The 27,472-nt window shown below is 45.0% G+C and overlaps 1 protein-coding gene and 3 long non-coding RNA genes across 4 annotated transcripts; 1 reads left to right on the top strand and 3 right to left on the bottom strand.

Moving 5' to 3' along the window:
- Positions 1-1,262: 1,262 nt before the first annotated feature.
- Positions 1,263-5,785, bottom strand: LOC129383255 (uncharacterized). The gene is made up of 3 exons (XR_008611131.1): positions 5,602-5,785; positions 2,919-3,001; positions 1,263-1,933 (listed from the first exon to the last, which is right to left on the bottom strand). It is a non-coding gene; the product is annotated as an uncharacterized lncRNA (long non-coding RNA).
- A 3,183-nt stretch (positions 5,786-8,968) lies between these two features.
- Positions 8,969-12,022, bottom strand: LOC129383342 (uncharacterized). Its single transcript, XR_008611214.2, has 2 exons — positions 11,185-12,022; positions 8,969-9,325 (listed from the first exon to the last, which is right to left on the bottom strand). It is a non-coding gene; the product is annotated as an uncharacterized lncRNA (long non-coding RNA).
- Positions 12,023-12,237: 215 nt separating this feature from the next.
- LOC129383341 (uncharacterized) lies at positions 12,238-26,016 on the top strand. The gene is made up of 4 exons (XM_055067781.1): positions 12,238-12,332; positions 16,656-16,724; positions 23,596-23,622; positions 25,484-26,016. Exons 1-4 carry the CDS (start codon positions 12,299-12,301, stop codon positions 25,681-25,683), a joined length of 330 nt encoding a protein of 109 aa, XP_054923756.1. The 5' UTR covers positions 12,238-12,298; the 3' UTR covers positions 25,684-26,016.
- LOC129383343 (uncharacterized) lies at positions 22,282-27,148 on the bottom strand. The gene is made up of 3 exons (XR_008611215.2): positions 26,553-27,148; positions 24,352-24,427; positions 22,282-22,534 (listed from the first exon to the last, which is right to left on the bottom strand). It is a non-coding gene; the product is annotated as an uncharacterized lncRNA (long non-coding RNA).
- Positions 27,149-27,472: the final 324 nt, after the last annotated feature.

Below are 27,472 nucleotides of genomic sequence, written 5' to 3'. Positions count from 1 at the left end.
GTTATGCCATAGAGCCAGCTGAGGCAGCTGTTACCTGGCGTTGGAAGCATACGAGCTGAATGGGCACCTCAGTACGAGAAACATGAACATTACATATTGGCCCTTCTTTCTTGAATCGCCAAGATGCAAAAGTCTTCAGGCGTACACGATAGGATAGATAGACGCTTTTGTAAGCGGCACACGCCGCACCACCGCAGCACCAGTCGGTTTCCTCGTGCAGTCGTGAAATCGGCTTTGCCTTGCAACTGAGCGAGGTGTACACACTGGCAGGACTTCTTCATGCCCATGCTGTTGCCGTTGACAGTGTCGCGCCAACAGTTATAGTCCGCTGCTTTGTGAAGCTGTGCGTGCAGAAAACGCAAGCGAGTTACGCACAAGCGATCGGGCTGTCTAATTAATTCCGTTGTTATTATATCTTTTCATATGTCTGTTGATTATCGCCGATGTGCGTGTGAACTTAAATATGTGCAAGTCAATTGGTTGCCTTCGCAAAGCGCTTCTTTAGTAAAGTGGTTGAAAGCATTATGCGATCGTTATTCGCAATGTTATGCGCAACGTCCGGGTTGCGCTGCCCACCTACAGGAACATGTTCATTCACCAACTCGCCCAGCTTGCAGTGTTAATTCGCAATCTTTCTTAGTATCCTGAGTGATATATGTGATTCCGCGCATATTATATTCGGGAGAAAAGGCGGAGGAGAGGGGGGGTGGGGGGGTTTGCGAACATTCAACGTCCTTTTGCTAAAATTCGACCTTTGTAAAGGACTACCGAATACAATTTATCTGTTTTTCAAGCGTTACAACAAGCACGTTCTAGGTATGGCCGCTTTTCTAGAAGTGTGAGCGCGTTATGCGTAATGAGCAGGACAAGTTTAACATGTGCGGATAAACTACGGCCACATAGGATCATTTTACGCATGCTTTCAGGTGTCCTTAAAGATTTAAATGTGAAACAAAGTTTGTTTGCTCTATATATATCCATGGTACGGGGAATGAGTCTCAACTTTTAAAGGTATGTGGTTTCGTAACAGGAAGTTGGAGGTTTAATTGCAACAGCTCGAAAGAAAGATATTCCTTGGAAATTAGGCTATGACTCTTCAGTGTTGCACAGGTCTGCTGTGTTACGCAAACCCTTACCTCTGTTTCACGGCCCAGGAAGGATTAACATAGCTTGCATCTTAGGACACGTTACAGCAAAGCCTCGTTGAAATAATGAACGTGCTTACAAGCATTTTCTACCAAAAATGCACTCTAAGTTGCCTATGAAGTAAAGAACGGCATTTATTAAATATTTCTGTTCCGAACAAGTCATTGTTAACGAACATAGTCATTGTGTAATGTACAAACTATCTTGTTCATTTGCATTTTCTACATCGTACTTACTTGCTAGTTCTTGTTATATTTGCTTTTTCCGTACATTCAATTATCATGTAAGCCGAACGCGCTTAGGAGCAAGAGCCCGTGTCAGGCCATATGGCCCTTAGCTCTTGTTTCCACTTTCTGTAATGAAGAAAGAAATAAACTTCAAACTTCAAACAAATAAAAGATTTAGGCCCATACTGTGCCAACATAATCTTTGCGTGAGTAAGGAAAAAAATAAAGTGCTCTTCTTTGGACTGCTTTAAGTCACACCTGTATGGCTGCTATTTCTTCTATTAGCATACTGTTGTCATACCCAATGGGCGGCCGTTGAGGTTATTGTGACGTAAGCAAGAATGCGACCGCCTAAATGTGGCGACAGTTCGCCCAGCAATCGAAATGAGTTCCCCATCCGTAGCCTTCGCAGCCGCTGGTGTCGACGCCGAAGCAGTCGTTAATTGCGTAGCTGTAGAAATAGAGCGTGACGTTCTTCTCAGCTGTGGGGGGCGGGCACCCTTCTGGAGGCTCTCCGCAGGTAATGGCAGTGCATGACTTCTCCGCCAAAATTAGAATTCCTGCGTAAACGGGGGAAAAAACAGAAGCATCCCAAAACGAATTATTGAATTTACTTAGAGCGCATCAACCAAGTGACATTCCCAACACTTTTTTTAAATGTTGCTTTCTTCTAGAATCCGCGATAATTATATCGATTGACAAACTCTATTGTAGAGATTTATATTGCAGTGCAACCGTGCACGCATTACTCGTGGTGGCGCGCTTTTTAATACCTCGCTATCAACACAATCGTCTGTATTGCTCAACTGGGAGACAGCCCATATACTTTACTTTATTGTTCGAATCACCGTTTAATTGCAACGTGATCAATGTTGCAAGTTAAGGACTGAGCTTATTACACAAAGGTCATCACGTAGTACTTTACGCGAGAGGGCATAATTACAACTGCTGGTGCGTACACGGTGCCTTGTTTCGGTTTTTAATTCCGCGAGAAGCAACTCAACCCAACACAATTTGCATTGACTTGTCATTCACTAAGTCATTGATTACGCCCCGTAAATAACAAAGGCTTACAGCGATAGCCACCTAATTCTTTTCAATGTGTTACAAGGAAAACGCTTATTATATCTTTACAATACCCATGTTTTGTTCCTTAACCAAATACAGAGGGGGATGTAGGAACATTTCTATCGGGAACTTGCTACAACTGATTGTTAGACATGTTTGGCCTGGTCCATGACTCCATAAAGATGAATTACTCAAGGACAGGTGCAGCAATGACTGTTATCAGACTGGTAAGCTTGAATCGCATAAGAAAGTTAACTCAGCCTCTTAGAGGCCCCGCATCTCGCCCCTCAATTCTGGATGGCAGGCCTGCGTCTGACAGGCCTGCCATCCACCCGCAAATGTGTCGGCGTACTCATCTTGCCTATGGTCAAGACATCTCTGCTGACGGCTTTACTCATCACTTGTAAAATCACTAAGTAAAACTCGCCTGCCTGAAATAGGTAAAAACCTGTCGCTCAGTACCTTCCCATTGCGTACCTGTTAGTGCGATAAGGAGTACTGTCACAGCAGCCCTCATTTCTTTCTGGTGCGCTTGAAATAGTGGTAGTCTGACTGAAAGGCTGAAGAAAAAAAAAAGACGCGAAAGTCAAGGGCATATTGAAGTAAAATTTTGCTATTCCTGTCACGCAGAAAATAGAGTAGGAGGGTAATTTAGACATTCGGTTTAATGAAACTCGGCATCACGGGGGCTACCATTGGGTCAGCGCAACCACACAAGAGAGTGAAAGAAAGGATCATTCATTAGAATGAACTATACCTACCGTCGAGAGGCAGTCATATGTTTCTAAAATTTTTAGGAGCGCAGTAGCCCGCGACCTCTCAGATCGGTGGTTATATATATATATATATATATATATATATATATATATATATATATATATATATATATATATAACATATCTTTGCCCTTACGTAATACTGAAGGGAGACGAGGAGGTCGTACTCGACGGACGCGCGTAATAGCGCTCTTCTCCAATACTGAATCCCGCAGGTGAGCGCGATAGAGGTACGTGATTCTCAGTCTGTAGGTTTAAGTGCTATATATTACTGGCCTTTGCCTACTTTGTTTGCCTCAAGGCTCTGTTTCTTAAACGCGAATAGCATTCTTACGCTCGTTCACGCACTTCACAGGACCTGACTGCCTGTATCTCCATCTGTCTGGGTCTAACAGTTTACCCGCCAACTGTGGTCAATGAGTAGTGCATGGTCTATTGGTAGCGCATCCAGCTCGGTTTTTTGCAAAAGACAGTGTTCGAAAGCAAGAATCGTACACGCTTGGTTCGCTGCAGGCATGTGTCATCGGGTATATGCCGGTCTTCAATGAGCCTCTTTCAGGCCGACTTGAGCCGTTGTTTATGTGATACTTGGATTGCACCTCTGTTCCATAGATCTAGTTGAAGGCCACTTGCCACATTGGGTATGTGCCGCCCGGGTCTGTGCCGCTCTTCAATGAACCTCTTCGACACCACCTTAAGTCACTGAATATGTGCCACTACAAATGAGCCGCTCTGCAGTGAACCTCATTGACGTCTACCTGTAACAGGGCATGTGCCACGGCGTATTTGCCACTCTTCAATGACAAAAGAGATCCTTTACGATTGCTCCGGTGCTAAGCAGAACCGAACCCGCTGTACACACGCAGCTCATGGCGGCACTGGTAGATGAGGCAGCATGTGCAAGTGGGAAGCGCGAGAAGGCAGCCCGGCTGCATACACTATTCGGCTACGCGATGTGTCGCAACATTGCTTCAATGCTAATCACGGCAACGTCGACATTCATCGTGAGATGGGTTCGGCCGGAATATTTTAGTGCGTTAGAATTCTGAGGGTGCTTCATGCACTTTGCGGACACTGTATTTATCTATGTGTGTATCAACGTTTGCTTTCCGGGAACTCTATATTTATCTATCTATGTGTGTATCTACGTTTTCATCTAACTGTTTTCCCGCCTGCCTGCATAACTGGGTACTCCAGTGGGTAGCGCATTGGGCTGCTTTGCTGAAGAGAGATTGTACGAAACCAAGCATCGGGGCAAACTTGGGCCACTGAGTATGGGCCACTGAGTGTGCGGTAAGCGAAGGAACAATTCTCAACGATCCATTCTCGGGCAGCTCGTGTAAAAATCAAACCACGAGAAGGTATACAGGACAAGCGTTGTCCCGTATTCTTTCTCGTGTTTCGGCTTTCGGATGGACAGGTTTCCACCAGCACGCTTTTCAATCATGCAATTCTCAACGTACACAAGTACCGGCGCGCCACCGCTTCTCGGGCCCGCCGCGCTTCTCGTCTCTTCGCTTCTCGGCAGTATCACTAAATTGACCAGCGTATCCAGAAAGCAGCGCTGAAGAGCAGCCCCGGTTGCCACGAGACGTGTTCCTCCGCATTTGCCCGCACCGGCGCGGCATGCATCACGGAGGCCACGCGCAGGCTACGCGGCGGTGGCACTTGGGGAGTTCTTGGGGAAGAGTGAAAAAGGAATCCCACTGCAGTTCACGCCTCATACATAGTTCTTTTCGACGGCGCCAATACGTTGTGTCGCTATACTGATTCAATGCTAACGCATTACTGGCGACAGTCGTCGTGAGCTAAGTACGGCTGCAATATTTTATTTTTCACTTTGGACAGGCTCAAACGGAATTATTCTAAAGTATGCTCTTCGCTTACCGCGACAATCTTCTTTCCGATTGCCTGACAAACTCAAAGCCTAGCTTCTCGTCCCCCTACAATCTCTGCTCATTCAAGCAGCTCATATTTTTTTGTTTTCTGTCTGTGGTACTGTGAAAAAGAACATTTAGTCTTTCCTAAAATATATATTCCTCTAAACGCGTAAGTTACAACCTGTTCCGTTGCATTTCCCTTTGCAGTTCTCGTGTGAAATTGTGTCCCATGAAACCTTTTCTCTTTTTTTCAGTTAGGGCAAGAATTAGCAGCGGTCAAACAGAATTTGTTCTTCCATTTCATGTTACCGCAACGTATTCCGTGCATGGTGAAAAAAAAAAGAAATAGTGCATTAATTTTATATTTACTTTACTCTGGCTTTGCTAATGAAGATGTACTCACAAAATAAACAATATGTCAACCGTATCATGAGGAAATCAGGGCAGCGAGAAAACCCTTGTGAAATGCGAAACTAGCACCCACGAGGAAAACTAAGTACTCACCTTTTGCAGAATCCGGTGTCTCTAATTGAGGTTGCTTGGTTCGTTGCTGATCATCATCTGTGTAGCTTATCTTTGGGCGCCTCCGCTATAATTGACAGTCCGATGGCATATACTACTCTATTATTTCATCTACTGCATCCACGCCTACTGGAAATGTGACGCACGCTTCTTGCTGCTTATCAGCGTAATGAATAATGACGGAAGTGTGTATCTGTAGAAAAGCGGGGCGAGGGGTGTGAATCATCTATTAGCAGGCTACGTAATCAATTTTAGCCTGCATGATTGAGACATTTTGGCGTTAATTTCCTGGCAAGCACATACGCTGCAATGCGCTTACTTGAAAAGAGCCGTGGCATATGCTTATCTGCGTGCCAACCGCACCCCGTCCGCTTCGGTTAAAGGCGGCGATAAGGTCAGTTCATCACACCACGTTGATGAAATTACATTCTAACGATTTATTAAATTGCCGCGCGACTGGTCGCTCGAGTCACTTTGCGTGTATTCGCGGGCTCCTTTCACTCTCAGGAACAAACTTTTATCTAGCACGTATTGAGCAACGGAAAACTGTATCGGGAGTTTGTCATGTCACTCTACGGTTTTATCATTAACACTTTTCATCCTATTATAACCATTTGAAAATTTGATTAAATAATTAGAACGAATTATCTAATAAGGCGGAATAAATAAATATATTTTGAGCAACTCCAAACGACGGCAACAACATTATCTTGGTTCTGTCCAGCTACGTGGAAGTCGCACATTTTTAAACTCTAGCTACAGTTAGCTGGGACACCCTGTATAGGCCTCTGAGGGACGTCCGCGCCTTTCGTTCTATACTGATTCACGTTATTCTATCTAGTCATTGTATTGGTAACTTTTATTAAGTTTGAGTTCTAGTCTTCAGTGCACTTTCCTTTTGTTCTCACGAATGGTTCGATATTTTAAGCGCGCATGCTCATTTCCCAAGCGTATCACTCCTGAATTAATCAAAGCACAAGGCTGATTTAAACCAATGGGTGGCTGCTGGTAGTTTGAGCTAATTTCTGACATAGTTAGGAGCTAAACAAGAGCATATCCCAGAAACTACGACAGTGCATGAGGTCGACGGCTGAGAAGCTCATGAGAGGCTCCACTGGTGCATTGCCTGCGGTGAGATTTCGGCTTCGAAACTGTGATCTCTTCCATGTGAATGAGCCTAAAATGTGCGCTGGATGACTTCCCTCAATACACGAAAATTATCAGTGTTTGGTTGGTACTTCTTCTTCCCCTGCCTCCCCCACCCCGGATGAACCCCTGTCATGTGACCTAATGCTTGGACGATGCCGGACTATACATCTGGTAGGGGTGCTTGAGTAGGAAGTCGTGCGAATAGAATCGAACACGAATGTTCGAGAAAAACAACAACAATAAATTTGTTTTAATTTCTGATCCAAGTGATATCGTTGCGAGTTCTATGTCGGGTCAACTGAGAACCTTGTAAGTGATTAATAAAGAAAATGTTGCTCATATCTGGTGCAAGGAAAGGAACAGCACATTCCAGATGCACTGGACAGAGTGTCGCGCTTCTTAAGGGATTTGTTTTGAACACATATACACATATACACAGGTATCAGGAAAGGGAAAGCGAGGAGCAGGCTGGCAACTGCCACCGGAAAGGGCACAACGCCTGCCTACTCTTCTGAAGGGAGGTGACAGCAACACAGAAATGGAAGATAGGAAGGAGGGGAGGAAAAGGGAAAGAGGAAAGGAGAGCAACAGGACAAATCTAAAGACCAAAGTAGAACACTGCAACAGGTCAAATCTAAAGACTAAAGTTTAAAGACTAAAGCTTAAGGGAGCTGATGACAATACTAAAGCACCACTGATCATTTTGAAGGAATCCCAGCATTAATCGCTTTGTCGAAAGGCAGGGAATTCAAAGGCTGCCTCAGGCGCCACACCTGCTAACTATTGTGAAGTTACTTGCTTCGCTTGTTTGTAGAGGAACTGAATCATCTGCGCAACAATCGCAGTTCTCCTGCAAGAATGGTTCGGAAGAGCCTCCACTTGCATCATTCTTCCTTCCTGTATACTGCGGGAACTGTTGCCCCTTATAACAATCGAACGAGACAAAAATTTGAACAGTTCGAATGGCCATTGTCGAATCGAATACGAATCGAAGAGCAAACACTACAGAAGTCTACTTCTTAGGACATCAAGGTTTTGCATGATTTTTAATAAGTACAGGCGTCGAATGTGCTCTATGAGTAAGAAGAAAACCGAATAACAGCGGTGGACAACGGGAAGTGACTGAGACGGGCGAAGCGTTCTCAACCAATATTTTATTGCGTAGCACTTCGTTTGCCTCAGTCACGTCCTGTTGCCCAGCGCTGTTAATCGTTTCCTTCAGACATGCACCAACCAGCCCGAATTAGCACGTTATTGTAGTCTATGAGCAGACTTTCTCTTTATGCGCTTCGCATATTCTCTACGTCATATTCGTCACCCATCTTGTTCCTCTTTATTTCCCTCTTTCCCTTTTATCAGCGCAGAGTAGCTAGCTGGTGAGGTGAATGTGTTTCAGGGCGAGCTCTCTGCCTTCATAATCACTAAATGTTCCTCTTTATTTAAATTTATCTACGTAGGTTCAACAAGAGGTGTGCAACCCTCGCTCTTCCGGTGGTCCCATCTTCGTAGGCGAGTAAGTTGCGCTCTTAAACAATTATAACTGCATACGCTCAAAACTATGGTGCGGGGTCTGCGAATGCGGCGGGGTTCGGCTAGTGGCCTGTATTTCACTGTAGGTCGCCTGAAGTGTGCTATCGGCTTTGAGCATCCGTAATACTTACCTCTGTTTGCCCATGGTTATTGCTAACTTGCGTCATCTTGCAAAGAGTGCTCTGCCATGAGTCACGTTTTCATTACCGCATATTTTCTATATTTCTGCAGCAGTGAGTTCGGTTGGCCTGCAATAAAAAACTCTCCAATACCCAGGGGTGCCGCTTTTTAATGTCCAATATAAGGAATCAACCGCTTGTGTCTGAGCTGTTCATGTACACACGCCTTAGTTATCCGGCGCCCTTCGTGCGCGTTTAGTTCAGGTGAAAAAACGCTTCGCCGCCACTTTTATTACTACAGTTTGATCTGCCTCCGCACAATATATTGAGCGAACCCTCATTTCACCCAGACTAAGTTGTCCTTGAGCTTGTTGTTTGCTATTCACTGATGGCGGTCGTGGTCCCCGATCTTGTGTTGTTCGCGTTCGTTTTATTTGCACTGCAGTGGCCTCAATTTTTTTTTTGATATTGTACATTCGCGTTGCATCATTGTGGCTGAAACAAAAACTAACAAGAAAGGGACAGAACAAGGCGGGAAGTTGTCTAGGCCATAAGTTCGAACGATATACTTTAATGAAGTTTCTCGTTTTTCGAGCACCTGCTCAGGCACATTCACCGCGAAGAATAACAGCGCTTGCTAGTCCATGAGCTGCAAACGTTCCTTGCGACGCTTCGGCAGCCGAGCTGATCGCGTGTTCATAGCACGGGCTTGCAGAAAAACTTGCAGTGGTATAGCGTCGGCCAGCCGTACGGTCCGCACCCACTCGTCTCAATGTCAATGCACCCTTGCCACACAGGATCGAAGAAGAATAGCCGGACCGATTTCTCGGGCGTCGGCAGTGGGCAACCGCCTGGCGGTTGGCGGCAACTGTAAGCCGAGCAGACGCTCATCGCTTGCAGCAAGAAAGCTGCAAGGAAAGAGAGAAACGACGTCTTGCACGTGGCGCCTTAAAAGAATGCAGGTACGTGAGGTTTGCTAGGCAAGATTCAGATTTATTTTGTCCACAATTTAATAGAAGCCTTCGCGCCTCTTTTTCGTCCGGGCTATTGCTCTTCACTGAAAAGCGCTTTAGAAGTAAAAACACCAATATTTAAGGAGTGTATGCAACTTATTGGCATATCAGCAGCTCATCGCAATTTCGTTGTTTATAACTGTCAACGATGTACAACTCTAACAGCTTTTGTGTGCAGGAGTTCAGATTGCTCATTAGGGGGTAACGCAACACATTAGGTTCCCGCTCTTGCTAAAATATTTAGGATTTATAATGAGGAGCGCATAAAGATAAGGAAAGAGCTTTTCAACGTTTATTGAAGTTCAATTGCAAGCAGGTCGATCAAGCTTCCCGTCACAAAACTAAATTTGTTCGTGAAGAAAAATGTCCAAAAATATCAAGAGAAGCAGTTAACGGTGTGATGCAATAGGGATCAAACAAGTAATAAACCCTTTGAAGCCGGTAGATGTGGTGCCGATTGTAAACATCGGGTAACGTAAAGAAGTTCCTCTAGTGGCAGCCAGTTTGCGAATCTTTTATGCCACCACATTTGGACTACGATGAACACTGACTGTATTCTGAGCTGCGCCTGTTTTTTTTTTCTTTCTTGTGCTTGGTATAACTGGTGTACGGACAAAAAATATAGGCATTGTGTACACGTAATAACTTACTGTACTGAATATTAAAATGTTTTTTTTTCGGCCTGCCCTTCCACGTAATTGAACGCACGTGTTTTGAGATGCGTCTACCACTGCAACATATTTTTACACACACTACTTCATTGTGTTTGTCTGATAGGATGTATGTTCTGAAATCGTGTGCCACGCGTTGTACACATATATTCTTCTAGTTTTGTTTTACTGTCCCTTTAAACGTTCGTCAACTTAGCGTTAAGAGCAGTCTGCATTTTCTTTTTCTGGAATAGTTTCACATTGTTAGCGCTAACTGCTACGTTTTCGCACATGACACGCTGTTGATATTTTGGAATTCAGTGCTATTTCATTTTTGCTCACGCTTCGCGACTTGTACTCAATGTATTTTTTGTCGTGTATGCAACCGCTCCTGCTTAAGGCCTCTAATCAGAGGCTGGCAGTACTCTTGAAATAAATAAATAAATAAATAAATAAATAAATAAATAAATAAATAAATAAATAAATAAATTACAGTACTACGAAATAAAAAAAAAAAAAGATCAAGCAAGTCTGAAGTGCTTAGCTTGGGTGTAAAACAGAAGGGGGAGCGAAGGAAAATAGACATATGTACCTGAGTCAAAACGATTATTAGTAGTTACAGGGACGCGGTAATGATGTACAATGTCCATCTTGAAGACAAAGTGTGCGCAACGTCTCGCTCCCGTGCAGACGAAGGAATGATGCTGATTACCAGCTTCCCTCATTAGGTGGCTGTGAAGCATGCACCTAACCAACAACAAAGTAAATTGTGGCGCTCGGCGACCCCGAAGTACGCGGGGGAGTCTTGAGGGATGGCACAATGGAGGGCTCCTCAATAGTTGTGACCGTCCGCGTTCCATAAATGTGCACCCCAAATACGATGCACGAGTGCAGGGCTGTTTCTTTCTTTTTTTTTTTTTTTGCATTCCACTCCCCCTCTCCCAACAACAATATGCGGCCACGCACTGAACCTGCGACTACGTGCTGAGCAGCTCAACGTCATAGCCGCAGAGCTCCCGCGGCGGGCAGACCAAGAATACAGAATGCTTTATGAGAAAAACTCAATGCATCTGACGCTAGAAAATAAGTGTTTCGTTCACTTACGAGTGAGCAGCAAGCCGGTTCGAAAGCACGCGAACTTCATGCCTGGCTGCTGCAACCGTACCACTGATAGTGCACCGGAAGACTATCGTAGCTTAGAACAATGACCAAATAGAGGTACAACGGAGGAGGCGCAGCGGAAAACGATAAGATACGTACACGTCTGACAATGAAGTATGACCCGCTTGTAATCGAAAAAAAAATGAATGGATTAATTGTTTCGACGTCCATTAAGCTTATCCTCAACGTGCCGAATTGTGTGCTAACTGCCACCGGAAAGGCTTGTCGGAAAAGAAAGGTATGAAATGCAAGACAGCACAAAACCTTACATAACATGAGAGCCACCCCATCATACTAAAGGGGAAAATGTGTCTATATCTAAAATTATGACAGTTATACTTATGCGTTATGTGTGGCGAGCTTCGCTGCAATTCATTTGCTTATCTATCTCTCTTATCTTTTATGATGACAGCGCCATCAGAAGGCATAGAAAAGAGAAGAATGCCGCTTTACGGTAGTGCACCGTTGAAATCAGACAAAATGTCAGCTATCCTCAATTTTTGATCTCCCGCTATTGGCATTTAGCGGTTTGAATACGCACGAGAGCACATTGATTGGAGACGTTATCAACAAATTAAATCTACCATGTCACAGGAGCGGAGTAGCCGGCGTTACCTATAGGCGCAAACCTCCGCCTAAATGCAGCCAATAAAAAAAGTCTATCTCGCGTAGAGGGACACAGCCTGCTTGCGGCGCGACTAATAAAACGAACGCCTTTGTTTGCTTGTTGGCTTTCTACGAAAAACCAGCTATCACATGAATGCCACATAGATGTTTATGTTTCTTCTAACTTCAAAGCCTACAATAAGACATCATTATTTATATAGAAGATTGCTTTTTATATTCTTTTCTGTCTTAGTAGTCTCCATTATATTTTAAAGATAGCGTAATCGTCGATCCTTTCCACAGAACTGTAAAAACCTGTCATTTGAATAATTGCGAGACTTGGTTCTCTGTGCCTTTGTTCATCTTTAAGTGCCCAGTTGAAATAGCTTCGTTCTTTGAATCAAAATAAATAAATTCACACATTGCAACCTTCGGCTAACATCTGTGAACAATGAGGCCTTATTTGGTCCGCTGGATGAAACAATGTAAGTGACGAAAATGCGAATATTTAGGGGAATTTTTTCCATGACAGAGACAGATTTGTGACAAAATACATTTTCAACTATATTTAACCCCCTTTTTATTTTACGTGTAAGCAGTAGTAGCATGCGACAGGGGAAAAAAATCAAGAAAAAGAAAACATAGAATTCTAATATCTAGCATAAAGGAAAGGAGCTGACATATGGTATGTACCTCCCGTAGTTCACGAGAAATGAAAGCAATCATTTCTCTTTCACACGATCTACGAGAACGACATCACCATCTGGTGTCCCAGCAGATGTGAAGGTCAGGTCGAGGGTGCTTTGCAAGAGGCCATCGGTGAGACGGAGCGGTATCTCAGCCCACCGGGCTAAGGTGCTCGCGCGCTAAACCTGAGCTCTTAATCTACGAGATGAGGCCCAGACGCGGTTCTCCCCGGTCCTAGAAGCCAGCAACGGAAAACCACATTACGTTATTAGCAGGTAACGGCTCCCCAGTTCCGCAGGTGGACGCTATTAGGGTCCTAGGAATGTTTATCGAGTCTAACTGGGCCAATGGAGCCGCCCTCAAACGCATTTGTTCCAAGATCGAAAGTGCCCTCGGTCTGATCCGAACAAACACCAATAGGTACCGCCGAATCAGGGAGGGCAATCTGATGCGGATTATCCGCGCGTTTGTGCTATGCCACCTCGTTTATTCGACGGCTATGCACAACTAACTCGTGTCGGAGCACAAGATCAATCCCTTAATCAGAACAGTCTTCAAGCTTACCCTCGGCCTTCCCGTCCGTACGCACACAGAAGACCTCCTCAAGTTGAAAATCCACAACACGTTCGAAGAAATTGCTGAAGCCCAAGAGTTTTCTCAGTTTGGCAGACTCTCTGGTACTCCAGTGGGCCGAGCCTTAATTGGCATGCCGGGACGTTCCCCCACGGTCGTCGGTCCCGATGCTGTGAAGCTGTCCAACGACGTAAGATCTATGATTTCCGTACATCGGATGCGACGCACTATGCATCCGACCTACAAAGAAGGACGAAGATGAGCCAGAGGTAAAGCTCTGCTAGCCAGGGCTGCTTTGGACAAGGATCGAACATGCTTCGTAGACACTGCTTCATACGCTCGAGAAGCCTTCTCCTCAGTGGTCATCGACTGTGATTCCAAAGTCGTCAGCTGCGTTACCATCCACACTTCTAGTTCCTGCGTTACAGAGCAGGTTGTAATTGTTTTTGCATTGACGGACGGTGTACCATGACACGATTTATTCAGACTCTAAGGCCTATATCAGGGCCATTGAGATGGGAAAGGTGGCTCTCCAGGCCCCACGTATTATCCAACATGCTAAATGCCTCAAACAGCACTTATTGGCCTAGTTCCCTGCGCACCTTGGAACCATTGAGGGTGCCTCGCTCAACCCCAACGAGGAGGCGCACTCGGCTGCACGAGGTTTGACTGCCCGTGCGCTGGGGTAACGCGTCCTCTCCTGGGCGACCCGAACCTCTCTGCTTGTACAACGAGATCTCCAAGCATAATTATCTATCAAGAAGACTCTTGTCTTTGCCGCACTCCTCGCTGTGCAGGGCCCAGGCAGTCATTCTCAGACTTCCACAAACAAGCACTTACCCGAGACCGGCGGCACTGCACGCAATGTACCCCGAACGGTTCCCAAGCCCGGACTGCCCCCTGTGGGGTGGTTATGCGGATTTCGAGCATGTCCTGTGGGGCGGCGCCTCTGGCGATCCCCCTTTCACCCAAGAGGAAATGATGAAGCTTATTAAGGCCCAGAACCATACCTCTCAAATCCTGGCAGTCTAGAGGGCCCGCGAGAGGGCCGTCAGGTTTGACCAGATGGTCCCCGAGTGGGCATAGCCAGGTGACGTTGAGTTTGCTCGCGTCTATTGTGGACAGAATAAAGTTGTTTCACTCACTCACTCACCGCTAAGAATTGAAATGTGCAGTTAATTGCAAGTAGGTTAGAGTAATTGCGGAACAAGCGTGTACGTAGAAGATGCCAAAAACAGCAAACGAAATCTACGCCCGAACCGCTTCACTCTCTCCCAATGACCCCTCCTTACGGAGCTTCTCAAGGCACATAACATATAATAATTTCGAGCTAGAGCTTCTCGAGATGAAGTGCTAGGTACTTTTTAAGAGCTCTTGCATTCCAAAGAGAAACTACGATACAAATACTTGCATATTGGCTGTAGTGAGTAAAGATATCCATCGCCACAGTGCAGTGCCTACGACGCTGGGCAGCTGAGAACGAAGCAATAGTGACCGCATTTCCTAGGCGAGAGAATGCAAGAAACTCTCGTGCACGTGCATTAACAGTATAGTTTCATGAAAGCCAGCTGGTAAAAATTAAGCCGGAATCACCCAAAACAAAGACAAGAAACACGGATGGTTGGATGGAAGTTGTGAGCGTTCCCTTTAGAATGGGGTGGTGGGTTGCGCCAACAAGCCGTTGTTATTTTATTGCCTAACCTCCTACCTATACTAAAGAAAGAAGAAAAATGAAAAAGGAAAAAAAAAAACATGATGAATTCCAATAACCAAAGTTTCGGAACCCCTATTGTTGACTTTGTTTTTGTACGCCTCCGTTGTTTCTCGTTTCCCTACTTTTCTTCCGCCAATCTTCCAATCACCTCTTACTAATCTCTATTGCGGACTTGTCTACTTTCCCCCTGCTCTCACTGAACCCAAGGGCTTCACGGAGGCCAGTGATTCCTAAATCGGCAGCTGGGCAGGTATCTTCACATTCTAATACAACATGCTCCATTGTTTCCCTAGCTTTACCGCAGCAAGCACATGCTTCTTCTTTATATCTCGTTTTATGAGTGCGTGCTTTAAAGCATCCTGAACTCGCTTCGAAATGTAATGAGCTTCCCTTTGAGTTATCATAAATTGTTTATTTCCTGATTTCGTTTTTTCCTCTTGAGTAGTTATTCATGGCAGGTTTCTTTTCCATTGCCGCCTCACATGAGAATATTTCAGCCTCTCTGAGTTTCCGCTTGACGTTATTTGTTGCTGTGTTGCCCATTCTAGAGGCCGCATACGTGCTGGTAAGCTTCCTAGTTCTTTTCCTCCACTGTGAATCAATGTTTTCTCTGTACAAATACCTGAACACTCCCCCAGCCCATTGACTTTTTTCCATATTTCTCAGTCATTCTGTACAATTCATTTTACGATGAGCTTCCCTCACTTCAAAATTTTTTCAGCCCATATCACCCTGCACAGCTTCATTTTTAGTCTTCCCGTAAGCGCCCAATGTGAGGCGTCCCGCTGACCTTTGATTGCCATCGAGTCCTTATTGTACCCCTGATTTGAATCAAGCAAATAACCGCATTTCCAAATGTCCACGTTCTGCCTCGGCACAGCCCCGGGTGTTGTGTGAGGCGAAGGGGCATTGCCGTGAAACCACGTCGCCCTCGCTTCCGGATGCCGGTGTTATCCGCACTTCCCTTAACCGCGCAAGCTCTCACCTGCATTTCAACTGCGCCTCAGTAATCGCTGTAAAACGGCATGTTTGAAAAAAAAATTGATTCGAAAGGAAAAACGTTGGCGGTGGAGAGGTTCGATCCTACGACTCCACGAGTGTCTTAGCCACTGGGCTAAACCAACGCCTCCTATAGACGGTAGGCTTGTGCACTCTGCTTTATGCCATCATGCTACTTGCACCGAAATTGACATTGCCAAGCCCGACGTGAGGCAAGCGGTGACGTCAAAATCACCACTCGAGAGCGTCCCCGTTAGATTCTATGGCAGTCGGGCAATGTAGCATGACGTAACGGGTCGAGGTGCACCGGCTTTGTGCTGTCTAGGAGGAGTTGGCCAAATGTCTCAACAGGTTCTCTTGCTCGCAAGGAGTTCATAACTCAAAGACCGCTCAGCTGCATTCGATTGGATGTTATTGGTATCTCAAGTGCTTAGGTGTCCTCAGATTTTGTGCCACAAACTACTCTCGCTTGTTGTAGCTGCGATGGAAGCGTCCTAGCTTCTGCGTCCTCACTCCCGTTGAAGAAGGCGCCTGAGGAGACCGTATAGAACTCTTAGAAACTAGTTTGATGCATGTTTTCTTCTTGTTAGTTATTGTCCCTTCTAATATTTATCGTCACATTGATTACGCGCCCATAGTTTTTACTGACTATTATTTTGAGGTAATTTTTGGCTGCCAATGTCATCTACATAAAACCACCTTACACATGCAGTGTTCTATAACATCGTCTCCCAGCTTCGAGAACATCATTCTGATGCGATTTTCACTACTTCACAATTTGACCATTACAGATCGCCTATCATTCACATTTCTAATCGACTGTAAATTTTGCCAGGTATTTTGTCGCTTCTGGCTACCCATCTGGCCCATGTGTTGGCACAGGACTGCTATAAGAACCCATATGGTAAGTTATCTTGATTTTGCATATAGGAAAATTAATAAGCGTTAAAAATACGGTAGCCTCATTGTTCCTGCTCTTAAAGCTTCCGTTCTCTCTCAAGTGCCGATTGTGTTTTTGCTAAGTATTGTTAAGGAATAACAGTTGACTGTATATGTCGCACGTATTTTTATGTGACTTCTTGTAGTTTTGCTAGTGCGGACACAGCTCATTCCAATGACGCTTAGTGCGTAGATATAGCAATTGTTCTTACGATAATTAGAATAGACGCATCGGGAAGCCGTCAATGGTATCCACAAGCTATCAAAAAATGATACCGGCTTTCACCAACAGTTCGTGAAAGTCTTACTCAGGAACACACGCATACTTTCTTTCCGCACTTCCATGAAGTTGGGCCGAGCAAAACGAAAACAAGGTAAAATCAGTAGCCAACGTTTCGACAAGTGGACTTGTCGTCTTGAAGCCGACATATTCTTTCCTCGCCACAGTATATATAGGTGGGGTTCTTCTAAAGCGGAGAGGGCGCAAGGCACCCACCCGCCTTATGCCATCTCCTCTTAAAAAGAACCCCACCTGTAGTACTGTCGCGAGGAAAACATATGTCGCCTTGAAGAAGACAAGTCCACTTTGGAAACGTCGGCTTCTACTTTCACCTTGTTCTCGTTTTGCTTATCGTCTTGAATTTCCTTCTCCCGCCTTCCCATGTTTTCCCTAAAGTTGGGCTTGTGGCGTAAAGCTCTAGGCAATAAAGGTTACTTTTGGCATAGCATGGTGGCCGAAAATTGCATTGTCAAAGGATGCGAGAGCAATCGTATGTATTTAATTATTGTCAAACAGGGTCCACTTAGCCGCATAGCTTTCTTTGCCTTGTCGAGCACATTACTTGAGCACACTAGGTATCAATATAAACGGGCCACAAAAGAAGACAGCTGAGCATGGCGATGCAAGTACACGAGCATATATATCAGCATTGTCCCGATGTGCTTGCGTGTGACTTTGGGTAATGAAATTCACAGGAATCACCAAAGTAACAGGTGTTATTTGACGGTTTGTGTTATTCTGATGGGAAATCTAACAATGCAAAGTAAAAGATAATTATCGATGGTGAACAGCAGCGAGTTCTATTATTAGCCTTTATCATCATCATCAGCCTGGTTACGCCCACTGCAGGGCAAAGGCCTCTCCCATACTTCTCCCACTACCCCGGTCATGTACTAATTGTGGCCATGTCGTCTCTGCAAACTTCTTAATGTCATCCACTCACCTAACTTTCTGCCGCCCCCTGCTACGCTTCCCTTCCCTTGGAATCCAGTCCGTCAGCCTTATTGACCATCGGTTATCTTCCCTCCTCATTACATGTCCAGCCCATGCCCATTTCTTTTTCTTGATTTCAAATAAGATGTCATTAACCCGCGTTTGATCCCTCACCGTATCTGCTCTTTTTTTATCCCTTAACGTTACACCCATCATTCTTCTTTCCATAGCTCGTTGCGTCGTCCTCAATTTAAGCAGAACCTTTTTCGTCAGCCTCCAGGTTTCTGCCCCATACTTGAGTACTGGTAAGACACAGCTGTTATACACTTTTCTCTTGAGGGATAGTGACAACCTGCTGTTCATGATTTGAGAATGCGTGCCAAACGCACCCCAGTCCATTCCTATTCTTCTGGTTATTTCAGTCTCATGGTCCGGATCCGTGGTCACTACCTGCCCTAAGTAGATGTATTCCCTTACCACTTCCAGTGCCTCGCTACCTGTCGTAAACTGCTGTTCTCTTCCGAGATAGCTAAACATTACTTTAGTTTACTGCATAATAATTTTCAGACCCACCCTTCTGCTTTGCCTCTCCAGGTCAATGAGCATGCATTGCAATTGCTCTCCTGAGTTACTAAGCAAGGCAATATCATCAGCGAATCGCAAGTTGCTAAGGTATTCTCCATCAACTTTTATCCACAATTATTCCTACTCCAAGTCTCTGAATACCTCCTGTAAACACGCTGTGAATAGCATTGGAGAGATCGTATCTCCCTCTCTGACACCTTTCTTTATTGGGGTTTTGTTGCTTTCTTTATGGAGCACTACGGTGGCTGTGGAGCCACTATAGATATCTTTCAGTATCTTTACATATGGCTCATCTACACCCTGATTCCGTAATGCATCCATGACTGCTGAGGTTTCGACTGAATCAAACGCTTTTTCGTAATCAATGAAAGCTATATATAAGGGTTGTTTATATTCCGCACATTTCTCTATCACCTCATTGATAGTGTGAATATGGTCTATTGTTGAGTAGCCTTTACGGAATCATGCCTGGTCCTTGCTTGACAGAAGTCTAAGGTGTTCCCGATTCTATTTGCGATTACCTTAGTAGATACTTTGTAGGCAACGGACGGTAAGCTGATCGGTCAATAATTTTTCCAGTCTTTGGCGTCCTCTTTCTTAGAGATTAGGATTATGTTAGCGTTCTTCCAAGATTCCGGTACGCTCGAGGTCATGATGCATGGTGTATATAGGGTAGCCAGTCTTCCTAGAACAATGTTCCCACCATCCTTCAACAAATCTGCTGTTACCTGATCCTCCCCAGCTGTCTTCCCCTTTTGCATAGCTCCCAAGGCGTTCTTTACTTCTTCCGGCGTTACTTGTGGGATTTCAAATTCCTCTAGACTATCCTCTCTCACACTATCGTCTCGTGGGTGCTACTGGTAGTGTATAAATCTCTATAGAGCTCCTCAGCCCCCTGAACTATCTCATCCATACTAGTATCGATATTGCCGGCTTTGTCTATTATCGCATACATTTGATTCTTGCCTATTCCTAGTTTCTTCTTCACTGCATTTAGGCTTCCTCCGTTCCCGAGAGCATGTTCAATTCTATCCATATTATAGTTCCTTATGTCAGCTGTCTTACCCTTGTTGACTAACTTAGAAAGTTCTGCCAGTTCTATTCTAGCTGTAGGGTTAGAGGCTTTCATACATTGGCGTTTCTTGTTCAGATCTTTCGTCTCCTGCGATAGCTTACTGGTATCCTGTCTAACGGAGTTACCACCGAATTCTATTACACACTCCTTAATGATGCCAATAAGATTGTCGTTCATTGCTTCAACACTAAGGTCCTCTTCCTGAGTTAAAGCCGAGTACCTGTTCTGTAGCTTGATCCGCAATTCCTCTAGCTTCCCTCTTACCGCTAACTCATTGACTGGCTTCTTATGTACCAGTTTCTTCCGTTCCCTCCTCAAGTCTAGGCTAATTCGAGTTCTTACCATCCTATGGTCACTGCAGCGCACCTTACCGAGCACGTCCACATGTTGTATGAAGCGAGGATTAGCGCAGAGTATGAAGTCTATTTCATTTCTAGTCTCCCCATTTGGGCTCCTCCACGTCCACTTTCGGCTAACACGCTTGCGGAAGAAGGTATTCATTATCCGCATATGATTCTGTTCTGCAAATTCTACTAATAACTCTCCCCTGCTATTCCTAGAGCCTATGCCATATTCCCCCACTGACTTGTCTCCAGCCTGCTTATGGCCTACCTTGGCATTGAGGTCGCCCATCAGTATAGTGTATTTTGTTTTCACTCTACCCATCGCCGATTCCACGTCTTCATAGAAGCTTTCGACTTCCTGGTCATCATGACTGGATGTAGGAGCGTAGACCTGTACAACCTTCATTTTGTACCTCTTATTAGGTTTCACAACAAGAACTGCCACCCTCTCGTTAATGCTACAGAATTCCTGTATGTTACCAGCTATATCCTTATTAATCAGGAATCCGACTCCTAGTTCTCGTCTTTCGCTAAGCCCCGGTAGCACAGTACATGCCCGCATTTTAGCATTGTATATGCTTCTTTTGTCCTCCTAAGCTCACTGAGCCCTATTATATCCCATTTACTACCCTCTAATTCCTCCAATAACACTGCTAGACTCGCCTCACTAGATAACGTTCTAACGTTAAACGCTGCCAGGTTCAGATTCCAATGGCGGCATGTCCGGATTCAGGGATTCTTTGCACCCTCTGCTGCGTCACAGGTCTGACCGCCGCCAATGTCATTTGCTTCGCAGCTGCTGGGGACTGAGGGTCGGGGCTTGATTGTTGTATTCATATGGGAGGTTGTGGTCAAGTACTGCACCAGGGTGGCCAATCCTGCTCTGGTGAGACAGTGCGTCACCGGTTCTAGTCACCGGAATCAGGCCGCACTCCAGGCCTGTTTATGCAATTTTCTCAACACACGGTTTTTTTTTCGGTGGAAAACTGTGCGGCACCGGGATTCGTACCACGGTCCTCTTGCACGCGAGGCGGATACTCTACCGCAACCGCAGCAGTTGTACGCCTCATTTAACCTACAGTGATGCCTTCTTTGATCAGTCAAAGTGGACCAATCTGAGCTCGGCTAAACCGCAAAGATGACGCTCAAATGGAGAAACCTGGTATTTATGACCGGCACATGTGGGGCCATACATAATAGAGAAGTTTTTTTAGGGTCCCTGTACAGTGCTAAACTAAAGAAAAGAAATATTACTAATTAATAAATAGACAAGCATTTGCAAGTGGTCTGGTCGGAAACATTTAAAACTCTCTCAGCACCCCCCCCCCCCCCCCAAAAAAAAAGAAAAGAAAGCTACAGTGAGACATTATGACCACTCGGCGGCCACCTCTAATGTCTTTTAAGAATTCGGAAGCACCTTCACTGTGCTGACTTTATTCATTTACTTAAAAAATGTTGCTTCGCATTTTTTCTGCAGTAGCAAGACACAATCTTGCCTATCTGCTTTAGGCTGCCGTTGAGATGCTTGGCCATTTGAGAGACGCGTACGTTTATGCAATAGGCGCACCTGTAAAAAGCGGGCACGAAAGTAGCGTATCTCCGTGTGCAATTATAGCGAAAGCAAAATAAGTCCAAGCTGTGCCATTTTCATAGACGGATCACTTATTATGCATACTTGCATCGCAGTAAGCCATCTGTTATTTTCACTTCAATATATTTTGTGGATGTAATTATCTATTCGAAGGTGATGATGCAGAGTACATGGCTATCACACTGGGTCACCTTCCGAAGAGGGTTTTCCCTTAACTCGGATAAAAAAATAATTTCTTACATTTTTGTGTTATACGCGGTTGTTCAGCTTCTCAATATGATTTCTCTAAAGTGAACTTTCTTGCTATGCAAATCGGCGAGAAACTTTATAGGTTAAATCGGTTTCTAAGTCGGTCTGAAGGTATATAATTAAGCCATTGCCTTCAAGCTGAAGTAACGTCGCAGTGAAAGTCATTGTGCGAACAACACTGCTTTCCTGCTCGAAGCCATATTCAGAGACGTACATGGCCAGCTCGCTTTTATTTTGCTCTGCGTGAAAAATAGATTTTTACAACTACAAGGTGCCGAGATTGACGGGCAACATTATCGGAATAGTAAGGAAAACGTGCACCCCCCTCAAAGATTGTAGCAGTGATAAAACAGTGGGCGAGTTTGTGACAACAGTAGAAAACAGGGCCAATAAATTATTCATGCATTCAGTGCACTGACGTCGCACTACCGCTCTTACGCGCTTGCTCAAGAGAGGAGAGAGAGAGAGATTTATCTACAGAAAAGCACAGAGGTCGACCTGAGCTACAACTTGCTCTGGCCTGCTACTCCACACTGGGAAAAAGGGACGGGGAGGAAAAGTGCTGATGATTGATGATGATGAGATGAGGAAGAGATGCGTACATACAAGTTCACAGAGTTGTAGCATCTCCAAAACCGTGCGTCCAGCCCAGTGGCTTGGAGAAAGGCTGTAGCGGCACTTGTTATCAGGGCTGCGCTGTTTGAATCAGGCGAAGGACCTAAAAGAAATTCGTCTGATAGCGGCCTCTTATCGGCGTTTGCAATGGAAGAAGAGACCAGTTGCTGTCGTCCTTGCGCGTACTCGGGACACACGCAAAATACATGATCAATTGTTTCTGGTACCTCACAGTATTCACCGTTGGGATTCACACCGGATTCGCCCTTGGTGTCGTGTTCACCAACCGTCATAGACATCTGATAGGTTGCAGGGATACGCGCTTACTCAACACTTGCAACAAAGGATGTATTTACGCGCTAGTTTTCTGTCTTTCGTTCCGAAGCTCACGCAAACACTTTACCGCAGGGTATTTGCCGCGTGACTCTGGCCAAAGTCGCTCCGCTTATGAGCATGTTACGGGCAAATTTTTATGCATTCGCGGCTGTGTGAAGTGTTACGACCGGCTTGTCGTGCTCAGCGCTGGGTGTAGGTGTACGCTTGGCCGAGATTTGCCTGTCCTGACGATTGTTTAATGTTTCATAGGCCGTTCATAGGCCGAGCAAATTCACAAAGGAGACTGTTTGGGCATGTTGGTAGGACACGAATGTCGCTTTTTGCGCACAAGACGGCGGCGACGAAGGAGAGGTTGAGACACACGAGCGCTGCACTCGTGTCTCAGCCTCTTCTTCGTCCCCGTATTGTGCGCAAGAAGCGACATTCACACCTTGGCGTTGGCTTTTCCACAGTGGTTCTCAGCCAGCAGTACAATCATAAGTCACGTTGCGCGGGCGCCTTCATGTCAGCAGTGCCACGTATTGGTATTCGCGGCATTACATCAGGACTTTCTGACGTGTCTAAGCTTTTGTTTTCTCCACCTGTCGCATGAAATGTTGTGTAGATGTGGACCTAGTTCCCCCCCCCCCCTCCTTTTTTTACACAAGGCCTATAATCTCTAGCTATATGGAAATTTCCCTAAGGTTGATGGCACTGGACCTTAAGATGCTATTATCGTTTGAAGAATTTATATGCTATGTTTAGCCTTGCAGTTCAATATACACAGGTTTTGAATTTTGCGTGTGACATACACAGATGCCTTCGCCAGTAAAGTATTCTATATTTCAGATAGGGACCCGCCTGTGAAAGACCTAGGTGAGTCCAAAATGCATAGCAAGAAACCTAACTGTTCACGTTAGCTTCGTGCTCAAGGGCGTTCTCATGGTGTACGGGAGAACAATCGCCGTTGAAAAATACTCAAAGTTAATTTAACCTGCCTGACTCTGCTGCTGCATATGCTTTATCACAAGAGGCAATAGCTTATTCCAGTATCTTACATTTATGTATTCAGTCGTCTGTACCGAAATTGGCCGAACAAAACGGAAAACATCAGACCATCCCGAGTGTATATAAGCGCCATATTTATGCGAGTAATAAGCGCAACTTATTGCTCTCAGAGTGGCAATGAGATAATCAAACATGTACTCTCGCTATGTTTCAGAGCAACTCGTCTGATGCCGCTTATTTGTACTTAAAAATATTTGTTAATGTTATAAACGAGGATTATTAATCAGAAGCCACGCATTTCCTTTGTGCAGACTCCGCCACATTGCAACTACTCCCCGACAGCGTACAGAATGCTTAAACGCGCCATCAGCCACTCTTTATTTTGGCACATTTTTTTTTTTACTCCATGCGCTGACCAACACATGAAATATTTGAATTAGTAAAGGCAAGGCGCAGAAGACCAGGACTCAAGAAGAACACAAACGACAGGACCGGCGCCGGCGTTCATCTTGAGTCCTGGTGTTCTGCGCTTTGCCTTTACAAGTTCAAGCATGAACCAACTAGCCCAAGCAAGAATTTTACTTCAACGTACTTTACCTGAAATATGCTCGAAGCACTTTTAGTTGTCTTCATTTCCTAGCTTTCGAAAGTGGATGCCAGGACCAGCACATTCCTAGAATATTTAAATGGTATTCCGTACATCAAGCAGACGACAAATGTGTCAAAAGTATTGCTTAGAGGTGTGCATTGCATTCTAATTGCCAAATGAGGTGCTAATTTTGTAGAGGCACAAACGCCGCAGAGGCAGAACAAACTTTGGCATAGCACTGCTTTTCTTCGAAGGTAAAGTGGGAAAATGTTATGTAAGCATCGGCTATAAAAACAAGCATGCGCTGCACACCTCGACAAAGCCAGAGAAGAGAATTAAAATAGAAATGGGGCGAAAGAACCCACTTCGCGCAACGTATCTTTGTTTTATTCTAAAAGAAAACCTCTGGTATTAAGGCAGATCGATGCACGGAAACACCAGTGCATAGCCACAGCAGTGTAGTTACGAGGGCGAACGAAATAACGTCTCTTTGATTATTGAATGAATGCTGGTTCTGTGGCAAATGTAGTCTAAGAATGAGGCAATTCATTGCATTTCGGACAAACATTACCGCTAAAGATAAAAGGAAAAATTCAATTTTTCATTCCTCAGTTTTATTGAGTACTGTAACACTTGTTTAAACGCGACAGAGACTATTCGCGATCCGTTGACAACGCTACCATTAGCATGCGAGTCATACATGATGCTTGAGAAAGTATATTCAAACTTTCACAAAAATAAGGACGACGCGATAAGGACCTTCGAGATTGGCTACTATGACCAAGACAGAGCCGTCCCTGAGGCGTGGATTGAAACATGCGAAGGCTTCCGAAGTTGTCGTCGTAAAGATTGGACTATAAATAACCTTTTTTGTAGCTCATTATTACAATAGAAAAACTGTCTTTCCAACATTTTGAATATGTTTTAGTTTTTCTCCGTAAAGGAAAAATGAGACATCCACCGAATTGGGAATAATTGCGTTTCTTTCGAGGCACACGTATGGGTTTCTTTTGTAGCAATTGCTACGATTTGGTGGATGTCTCATTTTATCTTTATTAATTTCTTCCATCCACCTTCAGGGTTTCGGCAGAACTATTACATTAAAGTTTTTCTGCGTGTATTGCTTTCTTTTTTTTTCAGTTTTGGCCGCTGAATGCAAGCCGTATGAAACATACGGATGTGGTGGTGCAGATCCGCACTGTGGAGAAAACAGATGTGGGGCGGGTCCAGAACCAGCAGGTTTGGATTGCAATTTAACCTGCATAAAGGGTTGCTGGTGTACCGGAAACTTGTACCGCCGCCCGAAGGACAACCTATGTGTCACCAGCAACGAATGCTGAGTGCTATCCTAACCTCCGTATTCACAAATGCATCTTAACTTGACGCCCGAGCTTGACTCAATTTAAATGGCCCCTGTCGTGAACGCATCAAAGGAATCTCAGTGACCGTCTTGGGCGCGTTCAAACAAGGCATCATTTATATTAAGTCAAGCATGAGCTTCAAATTAAGATGCATTTCGGAATACGGGGGTAAGACTAGAGAACTATTTTACTACATGTAATAAGAAATACTGATCAATGTTTTGTTTCCCAGTTCACCAAACAAACGCTCTATGAATGTGCTAACGCTAGGCAAACCTAAAGCATTACAGCAATAAAGACGTTTCACAAGCATGGGTGGATATTGTATGTAACGTAGAAAAAGAAAACGCAACATCCGAATACCGCGAGTGTGATTTTTGGAATCTATGCAAGCGGAAGCATAGTCTCTTGCTTGAATAATTAGCAATTCTAGTGCGTCAAGAGCAAAGCTGACTGTGAACAAAAAACAGAGTTTGGCATTACTGAGAAGACCGCAGCCATAAAATTTAAATGTGTGACGCTGCTTATTATGAAAGCGCAAATAGCGAGTGTCCGGCCTTTCCCATTAAGCGGCATAGAGGAGGCCAATAGCACTTCCCAGCGCGCACTTTTAAAATGGTGTTGTTGCCATCAGGTGTCCGTATACCGTGCGCGATTGTGCACCTGAGCTGTCCGAGTCTTAACATACTTAGTTGCCCCTGCCGGTCCTCACCCGTCTACTCGTCAGGAGGTGCTGCTAACAGCTTTGCTTAGGTCATTCACGGTTTCAATAAAACAGTAATCTCTAAAGGGTACGTTGTTTACGGATCAGAGAAAACTCTCCCACGATGCTGCGTCGTCAAACTCACACTGGAGAGAAGGAGACGCCGATGCTCGTATTACTCATGGTACTCCCAAGCTCCAGAAAGTGGTCCAGGCCCGGGTCTTGCCAACCGGATGGTCTGTGATGGTCTGTCTTCACGTAGAACGACTTGTAGATGATACCGCACCACCCATCCTCCGGCAACAATCTTGACTCCGTGAAGTGCACGCCCACCGTACAGAGAAGCGGGCCTCGGATATCTTTCGGCTCCTCCTCTGCGTAAACACGAGCGTTCCTCAGGCGTTTGAGCTGATTTGTAAACACCTTGCAGTTTTCGGATTATCCAGTTTACGAAGACGTGGACGTCAGGTGATGATCGTGACGATTTACTGGCATCCACTTTGAAACGAGGCGGCGAAATACAGTCACCCTATCTGCTTGAGTTGATCAGGTACGCTATGCATGCTTTTCATTCTAGAATTTCTGTATGCCAGCCCGTAATGTTTTTTTTTTCTCTGCCTCAAATCTTCTGCATACACCTTGTAGCGCTGGCTATGTTTTTCTCGGATCCGGTCGTGTAACTCTCTTTCCTGCTTTCTTTTTTTCACCGATACTCCAAATGTATCTTATCTCAACGGCTGTCTCGTTCGTGCTTCCGTCCACTTTAACTCCAAGCACTTCTGGAAGGTGTACGTTATCTACGGGTCTCACTTAGTGAATCCCTTCACATTCCATTGAATGTGTTGAGTCCTCTCCGTATTTTTGTTGCACCCGCTGCGGTGGCTTATTAGCGGCTATGGTGTTACGCTGCTGAGCACGAGGCCGCGGGGTCACATCGCGGCGGCCGCATTTCGATGGGGGCGAAATGCAAAAACGCCCGTGTCCGCTTCATTGGAGCCACGGTAAAGATCCCCAGGTGGCAAAAATTAAGGCGGAGTCCCTCCCTACGGCGTGCGTCATAATCAA

This window comes from Dermacentor andersoni, chromosome 8 (assembly GCF_023375885.2).
Source record: "Dermacentor andersoni chromosome 8, qqDerAnde1_hic_scaffold, whole genome shotgun sequence".
Classification (NCBI taxonomy): domain Eukaryota; kingdom Metazoa; phylum Arthropoda; class Arachnida; order Ixodida; family Ixodidae; genus Dermacentor; species Dermacentor andersoni.
This window is presented reverse-complemented; position numbering and strand designations above follow the sequence as displayed.